At 35.7% G+C, this 13847-nt stretch overlaps 1 protein-coding gene across 2 annotated transcripts in view; it reads left to right on the top strand.

Annotated features, from left to right (window-relative positions):
* Nucleotides 1–13377, top strand: part of DYRK1A (dual specificity tyrosine phosphorylation regulated kinase 1A) — an 81582-nt gene extending 68205 nt beyond the window's left edge. Inside the window, exons 4-12 of one of the 2 annotated variants that reach the window (XM_015882419.2) lie at nt 884–976; nt 1913–2101; nt 2314–2461; nt 4640–4926; nt 6409–6555; nt 6913–7053; nt 7342–7648; nt 7938–8062; nt 8741–12556. In XM_015882419.2, coding sequence (XP_015737905.1) covers nt 884–976; nt 1913–2101; nt 2314–2461; nt 4640–4926; nt 6409–6555; nt 6913–7053; nt 7342–7648; nt 7938–8062; nt 8741–9364 — 2061 coding nt within the window. In that variant the 3' untranslated portion in view covers nt 9365–12556. Of the gene's footprint in view, nt 1–883; nt 977–1912; nt 2102–2313; nt 2462–4639; nt 4927–6408; nt 6556–6912; nt 7054–7341; nt 7649–7937; nt 8063–8740 lie in introns of both variants that reach the window. The other variant, XM_015882430.2, reaches the window with a different exon arrangement.
* The last annotated feature ends 470 nt before the right edge of the window (nt 13378–13847 follow it).

Raw genomic sequence — 13847 nt, forward strand, 5'->3', positions numbered from 1 at the left:
CTCCTAAGGAGCAATGGCAGTTGAGTGGTAGATCCAGAGGCTGTATGGGACATGTCTGCAAGGAAAAAAGAGGCACAAGAATAAGTGTGTCACACAGAAATCTTACTGCTTTAGGACACTAATATAAAAAAATGCCCGGCTGTTGAAGATGTTCATGTTTGAGAAGTAATCAGTATTAGGGAACACAACTGAGCAGAGTACTCATCTTTTCTGGGATGTTTTTAAACTTCAAAAGTTGGTGTTGTCTTCATAGGCACACTTTAGATTTCTTTGGTTTTAAATTCTTTTCTTAAACTTGATATTGCGTAGCATAGTATATGTGAGTTTCTTGATTTGGAATGTGATGTTGTTTTAATGTGGCAAACTGTCGCAGTTCTTTAGCAGTTACTAACTTCTATTTGAGATTTTAATGCAGCTAAACATCAAATAAAGTTCATATATCAGCCATGAAGGTAGAGCAGTAACATCAATGGACATGGTTTAGTGGGAGCTACTGGTAATAGGTGAACGGTTGGACTGGATGATCTTTTAGGTCTTTTCCAACCTTGGTGATTCTATGATTCTGTGACCAACTTGAATCTGTGTAATCAAATAAGCTGTATTTTTAACTAAGGGAAAGACTGTTTGTAGGGATTAGACCAGTTACGTGTACGGAGGAGGGGTTTGTACTTGGATATTGATTGATTAGGAAATACATTAAAAAATAACTGGACTAAATGTTATTTTCTTTGATTTCTTATTTGTTTTTGTTTTTGTGTGTGTCATCTTAAAGATGTTACATTGAAGTAGCTCACTTCTGTGAGGAATATCTTGTTTTGGTGAAGGAACTATGTATAATTGAAGTCCTGTTTTTTCTGATATATCTAATATTGTCGTGTTACAGAGGCGGATGCCCCAAACTTTCCGTGATCCAGCTACTGCTCCTTTGAGGAAACTCTCCGTAGATTTGATTAAAACATACAAGCATATTAATGAGGTAATGGTCCAGCTGTCTTTGTAATATATTGTTGATAGGAAGTTTTTGTTTGAAATAAGTTATTAAGCATATTTTCTTTGAATCATACCATGTTCTCTATTGGAATTATTTTGGATTTGTCTTGTGGGATAAAGTTCTTTGTAAATTATTTTGATTAAATCTGAAGTGACTGCGAAGAACAGAAGTATATTAATACCTTGTTGTATCATGTCCCAGAAAAATAGTTTGTTCCTGTATGCAGAGTAAAGGAAAAAGAGACAATCTGATCTAATTTTACCCCCTTGAGTAATATTGGTTTTTAATTTCTTTCTCTGCCAGTGAAGGTTTATTTGAAAATGGCTAAAATTTTTGAAATAGAGTTGGCTCTAGATAGCTGTGAATTTTCAAAGGTAATAAAGTATTGGGATACTTATGTTTCTAGGCCTGATTCCTTGCAAGTTCTGAAAACACGCCTAAAAGATGTTAAATTCTTACAAAAATATTAGAAATTCATCTCAAGGAAATACCGTTGTTTTCTTTTCCTTCTAATTAGTCATCGAACATTTAAGTTTTACAAAGCTTGCGAAGAGATGAGAAAAAAAGTTCCTTTCTGCAGGTCTCATTTGAAATCATTGATGTCATGATCCTCCTTGCAGGAGACCAGCCAATAAGATTATTATTTTTTTTTTTATCCTGGATATGATTTTCTATTATTTTGTAAAGAAACAAAGTTTTTCTGATGTTTGGTAAAGAAACAAAGAGTGGCACAAATATTTTTTTTGCTCATCTTAGAAATGTTTACAAATGTGTCTAGAGAACTGTATCTTTCAGCTTACCAAGTCATATTTCAGAAATCTCAGGGTGAGGTGCATGATGAATACAATGAAAGCAGTTTCTGTGAATAGATGTTTTAAACGGTGCTCTCTTAAGCAATATACTTTTCATTACTTACTTCAGGTTTACTATGCAAAAAAAAAACGGCGGCATCAACAGGGCCAAGGAGATGATTCCAGTCACAAAAAGGAGCGAAAAGTTTACAATGATGGCTATGATGATGACAACTATGACTATATTGTAAAAAATGGGGAGAAGTGGATGGATCGATATGAAATTGACTCTTTAATAGGCAAAGGATCCTTTGGACAGGTAACAAATATATCTATCAGACGTACAACCTCAATTATATACTATATAATACAATATATGCAATTATATACTATATATTAATAATGATATACATGTCATTTGATGTAGCATACCTATTCATTTTGAAATTCTGCTCATAATCCTATTTTTTGCTGAATTTTGAAAACTCAAGTTGACACGTTATTCTTATGGATTCGGCTTTTGTCTTTCAGGTTGTAAAAGCTTATGATCGAGTGGAACAGGAGTGGGTGGCTATCAAAATAATAAAAAACAAGAAAGCTTTCTTAAACCAAGCCCAGATTGAAGTGCGACTGCTTGAGCTTATGAACAAACATGACACTGAGATGAAGTACTATATAGGTATTCAAATAGTTTTATTTTTATGTAATCAAACAGGATATTTTTTATCCTGCCATATAGCGCATGATGTTACAACTAATGCTTTTGATGCCAACAAAATGAAAAAAAAAGCCCAACTTTTAATAGTCATATTCAATGTAAATTACATTGCATAATCAAGATGTCATTTTGTAGTAGGACCAGATTCAGAAGAAAAATATATGAAATGCTTTGGGATAACCAACTTGCTATTTGGTCTGTAACATTCAGACCTTCTGTGGAATTTTTTTAATAATATGGACACTAAAACCATTTCCTGTGGACCAACTTTTTTACAGAAGCTGTAGTACTTTGCTTGTTTCCACTACTTTTAGTATGTTTTAAGTTTTCTGGGAAACTTTGTGGATAAAAGTGTTTAACATGAAGGAATGTTACATAGTAGCTTTATGGCTTTCTTTATTTTTGCATGTTTAAAAAGCTTAAAGTCTTGTTTAACAAAATTGAGATAATTTTTTAAACGTTTAGACTTGCCCATTGAGATCTCAGAAAGTATTTCCAGGGCTTATAATTCTGTTCCTGTAGATTGGCATGCTGTTCCCTGAGGTTGTTATTAATATGCTACCTGAACTTTATAGTAAGAATGAAATTAAGTCAGCTCAAGTAAAAAGTTTATTAAATCCTATCCTCTGGAGTGAAGTATTTGGCAAAAATATGATGGAAAGAAAGCATGTTGTAAGGCGAGATGAAGAACTGTGAGAAAGAATAATTAAAGAAAACCATGAAACTCTGTTTTTAAATATCCTTTATCTTTGTAGAAGCTGAAATACTAATATTGCTAATATTTCTGTAATTCAGAAAGAAATTTTTGAAATAATGGTAGTACACACATTAAATTATCTGATGACTGGTTCCATTTTAAGAATTTTTATGTTATTATCTTAATGCAATTTATATATGCAGTTTAAAAGTTTTGAAGGTATTTGAAATTCATTAGGAACATGCTTATATGAAAGAAAATCTATATTTCATACCCTCCTTCTTTAAAAAGCTGCTTCAAGAACATGACAAGCACAATTGATTTCAGTAGTTTTATGGTTGTATCAAGTTGGTTTCTGAATCTCTTAAGGTGTATTCGAGTATTTCCCCTTTTTCTTTACCACGGTATTTAATAAACATGACAGCATTAATAAAAATTAAATAAATGACCTCAAATAGATAATGTTTTAGACACATACCATGTATTACATGTGTTGTGAAAACTGAGGTCTCTTGGTGCTTCACTGTACAATATTTGTAAATATAGGAACAAGAACTTGTAAACCTATTTTTTGCAACAATATTTAGTGAAAAATTCAACGTATTTTTAATAGTAAATTGTCAGTAGGGCATAGAGATAGTTCATCTGTGCATAGACTCTCAGCTGCTTGACACACAGAGTGTTTGAGTAGGGCAGAAAGCACTTCAAATAGTGCCATGTATGAGGTGGTAAAAAATGTAGATTTTAGAATGAGTGTGATTAAATCAGAAGACAGGACTACAGATGTACATTTTTAGCTCAGTTTTTAATGACATAAGGTGTAACTGTTGGTATGTCTGCTGTCACTCTCCTAATAGCTTGTTTCTTTCAAATCTAATGCAAGTGTAGGAATGCTTTAAGGTATTTAAGTTCTGTGGTGGCAGAGTAGAGGAGAAACACTTAAATGTGATGTCTCCATTGCAGGAAAGGTCTGGCAGTTCAGCACTTATCCAGGCTATTTGAGCTGTACAGCAGTTGCATGTAGTACAGCTGGACAAGTAACATGCTGGTAATCACAAATTAGTTGGAGCAGGTGGTGTTTCTTGCCAACTTGGCAGGTCCAGCAAACTTAGGTTGGGTAGGTAGGGGCTGGAATAAGGTGAAGGAAGGCCACAAGAACCTGGACAGATGCTGGTGCCTTTAAGGTAGGAGGTTATTGGAAATATATTAAGAATGAAGAAGTACAAAAGATCTAGGTAATGCAATATTTCAGGAATTAGCATCGGGATCTGTTTAATGTTCATAAATACCTAAAGGGAGGTGAGAGGCAAATGGATGAAGTTAGGCTCTTCTCAGCAGTGTGTAGTGAAAGGACAGAGTGCTGTGGCCTAAAACACTGTCTCATAATTTGTATGTAATACTTAACGCACAGCAAATGCATTAATTATTTTCTTTTTTTTAAGTGCATTTGAAGCGCCACTTCATGTTCCGAAACCATCTCTGCTTAGTCTTCGAAATGCTGTCCTACAATCTGTATGATTTATTGCGGAACACCAACTTCAGAGGTGTCTCACTGAATCTGACAAGAAAATTTGCACAGCAAATGTGCACTGCACTGCTTTTTCTGGCGACTCCTGAACTTAGTATCATTCACTGTGACCTAAAACCTGAGAATATCCTGCTCTGTAACCCCAAACGAAGCGCCATCAAGATTGTTGATTTTGGCAGTTCTTGTCAACTTGGGCAGAGGGTAAGTATTGGTAAAAATGATTTGCTGATTGCGCTGTTACCGGATACATACAATAAACATGATATTTGAAAGTTATAGTACTTGATAGCTAATTCAAACTTTAGCAGTGATGACTTAAATTAATTATTGATTTTATTAAATTAAATGAATTTAATTTAATCTAATTAATTATTGAATAAGGTGTTGGATATTGGCAGGCATTAGGTGCTTTAGATAGCAATTTAAATGCCATAGTAGATAAACACTCCATCTTCTTTTTCTCTTTGGTAATACTTTTATAATGCAGAATGCATCAGCACTTTATTGTAGAACTCTGCAGAGCTCTCTGCTCTTAAATATGTTTTTTTATTATCTTCTTACTCCATAATGGTGGTATAAATATGAGTAAAGACATGTGAAAAGGTTTTCTAGGGCAAAGGGGCACATTGTTTTATTTAGATTAGGATAGAACTATAATATTAATTATGAAAAAAAATAAAATAAAAATTGTAGTTGTGTCCTGTTGTTCATATGCTTTGATGATGAGCTGTTGAAAATCTTTCCGGTATAGTTCTTTATTTACTTTAAGATATGTTAAAATATATACAACAGCCATTAAGTCCATAAACAATTCTTCTTGGCTGCCAAAGATGCTTTTTATTTAGGGGGGTAAAGGGGGTGGGGGGTGGGGAGATGGGGTGGAGGGAAGAAGGATAACATTGCTCAGATATTTAATTTTTACTGTGAGTTCACTAAAAACTTCATCAGAACGCACTGTTCAGTGTGCAAGGTATAGTCTAGTTCAGAAGAGAGTACAGACTCTTCTGGTTAAGTGAATCCTATCTGGCCTGAGTGACCACTTCTATTTGGGATACCTTAGTATTAGTCATTGGCATTGAAAACAAAGTGTTAGCTAGAGAGGTAGGGAAAACTTCTGTAGACAGAAGTCTGGCTTCCAAATCTTTTTGAAAAGAAGTTTTTGGTCTAGGATTAAGATAGAATTTTCTGTCTTGTGAAATGAGCAGGATAGCGGAGGGTGTAGCTTCTTGTTCCATGTGGAATCACAGTAATTTCATCTGATTTCATCATATCAAAACTGTGACTTTTGATTTTTATTTTTTCTTTTAAACCACAAGTTTTGTCAGAAATGCTGTGTAATTCTCATGTGGCTCATAGAATAGCTTTTCTCTTGGTGTAAGCAGACCAAAGTTCTGTTGTATAGTTAGCTGTAATTGCATGAGATTACCTTTGTTAACCATAAAGTATAAAATGTTGTCATCATGAGTGAATCTGCCCTTTTTTTTTGTTTAATAACCAGAAGCTAGTGTTTTCTTAAGAATTATCATCTAAATATTTTTATAAATTTATAGTGTAGTTTTAGCATTACTGAAATTTTGTCTTTGCTTTCCCTACTGTGAAAGTGTATTCTATGATAATTCCATTTTGTAATACAGAATAGTGCTCTTTGAATGCTATGTACTATTTTAAATTGTTTTATTTCAGATATACCAGTATATCCAGAGTCGTTTCTATCGATCACCAGAGGTGCTACTGGGAATGCCTTATGATCTTGCAATTGATATGTGGTCCCTTGGGTGTATTTTAGTTGAGATGCACACTGGAGAGCCTCTTTTCAGTGGTGCAAATGAGGTATGAAGCTATTATACAGTACATGTAATTTGATTTTTTTGGTTCTTTCTCACTGTGATATTAATCTGTCTTATTTTTATGCATAAATTAGGAAACACTAATAATTCTAAGATCAGAAAACATCAATGATAGCAATGCCTTTTAGAACTCTAACATATAATATATTCTGTTTCACGGTACCCTTCCCCTTTGTTTAGTTAATATTGTATTTTTCTTAAACTTGCAATTAGTTCACAACTTAATGTGTATGGGTAGTTAACATTTGCTTTTCACATGATTATATAGAGTATTGGACTCTTACTGCATTGTTCAGCTCTATGTCTCATGTTATTCATGAATATTCTTCATGTGGAACAGGTGGATCAAATGAATAAAATAGTGGAAGTTCTGGGGATTCCGCCTGCCCATATCCTTGACCAAGCACCAAAAGCAAGAAAGTTCTTTGAGAAGTTGCCAGATGGCACTTGGAACTTGAAGAAGACCAAAGATGGAAAAAGGGTAAGTTACGTAATCAATATGAAAATACAGAAAATACATTAAAAAGATAAAAATAAAAATAATAATAATAAAAAAGAAGTGGTGATATGTTACGTTGTTTTACATTATCTTACCAAAAGCATGGCTGTATTGTTTATTATCATTGTTCGGTGTCATAAGACAGGGCAATTAAGTGACAATTTACATAGTATTTAATAGTTTCTTACTTTGATCTGGCTGACTTATTTTATGACAAAATTAAACCATGAATTGAAGTGGCTTAATATATGTGACTTGGTTTTCCAACAGGAATACAAACCACCTGGAACTCGTAAACTTCACAATATACTAGGAGTTGAAACAGGAGGACCAGGTGGACGTCGTGCTGGGGAATCGGGTCATACTGTAGCTGACTACTTGAAGTTCAAAGACCTCATCTTAAGGATGCTTGATTATGACCCTAAGACACGAATTCAACCTTATTATGCCCTACAGCATAGTTTCTTTAAGAAAACAGCAGACGAAGGTACCAACACAAGCAACAGTGTGTCTACGAGTCCTGCTATGGAGCAGTCGCAGTCTTCAGGAACCACCTCCAGTACATCTTCAAGCTCAGGTGAGGATTTCCCCTTAATGGAACAGAAAATTATATTTCTGAATCACATCAAAGGAGACTTTCACAGGTAAAAGTCATATCACTGTCAGTCACAGTCATTGAAAGCATTTATATATTATCTAGAACAGGAAAGTGCTCTAACAAAAAAAAAAAAAAAAATCAGCAGATTTACACAACTGTGAGTGATTATCATAGGTCCTGTGTTCGAATCAGTTCAAATCTTTATGCTGTTGTTGTCTGCGACCTTCTGTAAATTTTTTCTCTTGTTGTGTTGCTATGATTTTTATAGGTGGATCTTCTGGAACAAGCAACAGTGGAAGGGCACGGTCAGACCCCACACACCAGCATCGACATAGTGGTGGACACTTCACTGCTGCTGTTCAAGCTATGGACTGTGAAACACACAGCCCACAGGTATGCTGAAGTAGAGCTTTTGTCTGTTTGATGTATATATTTTTTCTGAGAGTGTTGAATCCCTGAAACTAATTATATTAGGTTTACATGACAGGGATTCATGTCATGAGTGGAGGGGGGATGCACAGGTGTCGTCTGGGAAAAATCTAGGAGCTGACCCAAGTTAGATAAGAGCAAGCTCCATCTGGCTTAAAAAAGGGACCAGCTGTTGGCCAGAACTGAGCCAAGAAGTGACACTGGTTGCACCTCTGTGGTAGCAGATTCAAGAAAGGGGAAAAAAAAGACTGTACAGCAGCAACTGGGAGAAAGGAATGACTAACTATAGAAAGAAACAGCTCTGCTGGTGCCAAGGTCTTGAGCAGGGGAGGGCAGCATATGCACCAGGTGTGGGTCAGGAGCTCTGCTGCAGCTCCTGGAGAGGCCCATGGAAACCAGAAAAGGTTGTACATACTACTTTGCAGCTGACAGATTCTTTTTCTCCCATGTATGTGATTTAACTCATTCAACAAATTGATGTGTTTCTAGATCTGGCTTACTTTAATTTGTCAGTGAGATCATTAATTGGACATACTTTTATTGTTTGGGAAAAAAAAAGTTCAGAATACAAACTTTTTATATTTAGAAATGTATATTAGAAATGAATAATCATTTCACTATTTGCTTTTCCTGTTAACGTAGGTTCGACAACAGTTTCCTCCTCCGATTGGTTGGACAGCCACTGAAGCTCCCACACAGGTCACTGTTGAAAACCATCCAGTTCAAGAAACCACCTTCCATGTAACCCCTCAACAACAGAATGCATTACATCATCATCACGGAAATAGCTCTCACCACCACCATCACCACCACCACCACCACCATCATCATGGACAGCAAGCCTTGGGTAGCCGGACCAGGCCAAGGGTCTACAATTCTCCAACAAACAGCTCCTCCACCCAGGATTCTATGGAGGTGGGCCACAGTCACCACTCCATGACATCCCTGTCTTCCTCAACTACTTCTTCCTCTACATCTTCCTCCTCTACTGGTAACCAAGGCAATCAGGCCTATCAGAACCGCCCAGTGGCTGCTAATACCTTGGACTTTGGACAAAATGGAGCTATGGACATGAATTTAACAGTCTACTCTAATCCGCGCCAAGAAACTGGCATAGCTGGACATCCAACGTACCAGTTTTCTGCTAATACAGGTCCTGCTCATTACATGACTGAAGGACACCTTGCAATGAGGCAAGGGATTGATAGAGAAGAGTCTCCCATGACAGGAGTTTGTGTTCAGCAAAGTCCTGTGGCTAGCTCGTGACTAAACTGAAACTAAGTTTGTTTCTTGTGTGTTTTTATAGAAGTGGTGTTTTTCCAAAAACAAAGTGCAAAGCTGCTTGAATCAGAAGGAGATAAACTCACTGAACCGCTACAGGAGGGCAAAGCTGACTATTTTTTTAGACTTGAAAAGATTGCAAAGGGACAATGAAGTTTTTTTTGGTTTGGTTTGTTTTTTTAAGAGCCATGTCCGGACCCACCTTAACAGATAGCATAGTAGCGTTCACCTTTCGCTTCCCCCATTTTAACTTGCCACAACCTAGTCATAGTTTGCTTTTTTTTTCTTGGGGACTGGGGAGGGGAGGGGAGAAAGAGGGGTTTTTTAAAATTTTTTTGGTTTTTTTTCCCCCCTTTTTCAGACTCATTCAACAGGGATTATTGTTCAAATGTTAGCTGTAGTTGCAAACTAGTTTCTTTTTAATGGCATTGCACATGATTTACAAAAAGGCCCTTTGAAATTTTTGGGTGGGAGAGGAGTGAATAAGATAAGTGTATTTTTTTTTAGTTCCCCAAACAAACATGGGCACAGAAATGCAGTACTGTAAGAAAGAGGGACCTTCAGATCACACAAATATATATTCTTCAGTTGTAAAAAGGGACGGTTGTAATGGATTTTGTAAGGCACATTAAGCATGATAAGTGGCGGTGATCAGAACTCTCCTTATCTGAATCTACTGAGGATCAAAGCAGCAATTGTAATGGGATTCTGCGTGTCTCATATTTTGGAGACCGCAGTCAGTTAGTGTTGAAATATGACTGGTTTCATAACTAAGGTGCACTGAGAAGCAATCAACGGGTCGGTCCTGGCCAGTCGTGGGGAGGTCTAAGTGGTGGTCTTTGGGATAACCTTTGGCCTTATGGATTTGGACTCTTAAGTTAGAAGAGCCTACCATTTCAGATGCAATCACTTTTGGACATGCTTTTGCAGACGGTCCTTAATGCTGAAAACACAGAGAATGGGTAATTCAAGAGGCCTTTCTTTTAAAATAGACTTTTGTGACCCACTTATTGTAAGGTATTGCAAGGTCACTTTGCGTGTGTCATAAAGTTGACTTCCTTATTGGTTGAAGGTCACAGGAGTAGTGGTTTGCGTTTGATGGAAATAGCTACAACTGTGTCCCTTCCCGCTTTTTACTTTTTTCTTTTGCTTTTTCTTGGCACGTGGTTTCTCCACCATTACTTCTGCACAAAGACGTCTTCTGTTCATCCTGAACATTTTTAAAAATGCAGAATTTTATGTGACTGCTTTTTTGCCTCACAATTATGCTGTGAATTTTACAAAAATTTATTTTCTTTTTTGATAATTTATTGTACCAAAGCTGTTTTTATAGCACATAGATGTCTGTAACCAATAATGTAGCAGTTCTGCACTTTGACACAAGGTGTAACTAGACCATTTTTAAATGTCAGTTGAAAATTATGGCTGTACTATTGCTTAAACAAAACTGGAACTGTTGTTGAATTCATAGCCAATACATTTACAGCAATCTGTGTACTGAACATAATAGATTGACATCTACTTCAAGACTATAACATCTGTTACATTATAAACGTGTTCAGGCTTCTGAAGGTAAAAGGGACGCTAGATCCAGAAGCTATGAAACCAGCAGTTTGATTCTTGTATTCCTTATTAACATAATTGTAAACTTGAAGGCAAGACCTTGATTGCATGAACAGGTCCAAAATAATAGTCTGAGTAAAGCAAAACACTCACATGAGACCTGAGGTTAGAAGGCTGTATTTAACAGGTGCCTAATTTTTGGGTAATGCTGCCTTAATATAACACAGTCAGCTTGGCAGTTGCAAAATTTATGGGCCCAGTCAGAGATTTATTAATATTAGAAGTAAAAGCATGGTGAAAAACATCTGAAAGAATAAGAGTGAGTCAGTGATTGCCCATCCCAGATTAACACTGTTTGCCCATTATATATTACAGAAGCAGTGATCTACCTCTGCCAGTAAGCCCTTTTAAAAGTTAATTCAGCAGAAATTCCGGAGTTCACACTGATCAGTTCCATGTGGCTAAGTAATTTTTTTTCAGACTAAAAGGTGGACTTTTTTATACTTGCAGTAGCAGCACAGCAGCTGAATACCATGTACATGAGAATGAATACTTGGGATTACCTTTTTTTTTTTTTTTTTTTGGTAAATCACGACTTTTTTATCAAGTGATCCATATTTCTTTTCTATTGAAGTGTCAACCCTGTGGATGAAAGTGGGTTGTTTTTTTCCTGATTGTTTTCCTTTCTTCTTAAACTCAGTGATTAAGAGAAGTTTACAGGGATTGGAAAGCTGTCACCTTAAAAACAAAAAGGATACTGAGTTCAGCAATATAAAAAGGAATCCAGTACTTACTGCTGTCTAGGAATATAAGGGTGATATGAAATCTGGGTATTTTTGTGTGCACGGGTTGCCACACCTTAGCAAGCGCCAAAAAACGAAGCAATTAATAAAAAACAAACTAACTACATAAAGAAGAAACCACAAAATCCAGTGCTTATGCATACTGTGTTATGTTACAGTCCAGTTTTGTGTGCTTTACTACACAGTTTGGTTACAGGACTTCTGTGCATTGTAAACATAAACAGCATGGAAAAGGTTAAATACCTGTGTTCAGATTGTAAGATCTAGTCCGGACTTGCTGTGTATATTGTAACGTTAAATGAAAAAGACAAGCCCTTTGTATTATAGTCATGCAGTCTTATGTATGATAAACAGTTGAATAATTTGTCCTCAGACTCTTTACTGTGCTTTTTGAAAAAACAAAAAACAAACAAACAAAAAAAAAAAGAGTAATTTAAGAAAAAAAATGTAAACATAGTAAATCTTCCTATGCAATTAACCTACTCCAAGCCATGGTATGGTAGGTATGATTATACTATAATATGTAAATATCAGATACATTGAAACAGACTTAAAAATATGAAAGTAAAAGTTGGAGGCATAATGGATAATTTTGAGTTTTTAATTGAAACAGCAAGGTATACAAATCAATGATGTATGAACACAGCTCTGCTTGATTCTGTTTGACTGTATTTGTAGTTTGAGTTGTTTATATTATCATCTGTTAGTTTGAATGTTCTTATATGCACTGCAGCTTTCTACCTAATACAAGACTAGCTGATTTTAAGGCCAGAAGTGACCATGGTAATGAAATATTCTGACTGGCATGCCATTATCCCTAGGATTCAATCTAGTTATTTCTACATCATGGAGCCTGTATCTTCTGGGTGCAGTAGAACATACTTTAAAAAAAGAAAAAAACAAAAAACAAAAATCAACAACAACAAAAAAAACCAACCAAAACCAAAAACACGCCAGTTTTCATGTAGGTTCTGCAAATGTGAGGATTTCTCCATGTCTCTCAAGTGATTCAGCTAGTTCATTTTCCATACTCTCTTAGTCCTTCTTCGGTTTTGGAACTGTTTAGTTACAGCTGCTGGCCACCACATAGCTAGCTGCCTATTAGAACAACTAATAACTACTCTAGTTTTAAACTCTTACACTTTATTCACATTAAAAATATGTTAACTTTAATAACCTATGTAGATGAAATCTCTAACTGTAAAAGCTTTTACGGCTCTTCCGAAAATTCAGATGTTTTAAAATCCATTCTAAAGTGTGGACATGAGAACTGCATACAGCATTCTGGTAGTAATTTCGGTATTGCTGTGTGCGTGTAGTATGTGCAGGTACATTCTTGAACCTTTCAGTTTATATCTTTGCTTGTTTGTTTATACCTCCAAGGATTGCATTTTTAAATCTTTCAGTCTCAGTTATTTGCATTAAAAGATTGTAAATTTAGTTGATTATCCATCATGGTTCCTAAGTCCTTTTCAGAACTGCTGCTCTTCCAGGATGTAGTCTTCCATCCTGTAAGTATAAAGATGTCTGAATGGGACTGGTTTACGGAAGGGTTGGATTCACCTATAGATGTGACTTGTATTCATTGTTTATCATTCTGCCATTGTTTTTATTAAACCATCAATAAGCTTATATTTTATTCTTGAAAAATCTTAAATGCCTTCAAAGATAATTCTTGTCAAAACCCATCAGAAGCATCCCTTTTTGTAATGAGGAAACAATCTAAATCGATAACCTTTTGACACAGGGTGTTTAACGCATTCTGTGCAGATTTATAGATCAAATATATTTCAGTAGGATTGTTATATGGAACTTCTGACTAGTGCGAAAGCATCTTTCCAGTCAAAATGGCACAAATAACTGATTGCAAAGTAGAGTTATTGCTGAGCATTGATCTCATGAGGATAGTTTGTATGTGATGCGGCATGACTGTGACAAGTGATACATTTTTATTTAGAAGAGTGGATATTAGAATTGTGCTATGTCTTATGCCTGTCAAGCAAAGAAAGATGCCTTGCCAAATTGCAGTTTCCTGTTGTATGTCCCTGGGTTTTCTTATTTTGCATTCTGTAGGAGCAACTTCTTGTTGAAAGGTTTGAAAT

Source organism: Coturnix japonica, chromosome 1 (assembly GCF_001577835.2).
Source record: "Coturnix japonica isolate 7356 chromosome 1, Coturnix japonica 2.1, whole genome shotgun sequence".
NCBI lineage: Eukaryota > Metazoa > Chordata > Aves > Galliformes > Phasianidae > Coturnix > Coturnix japonica.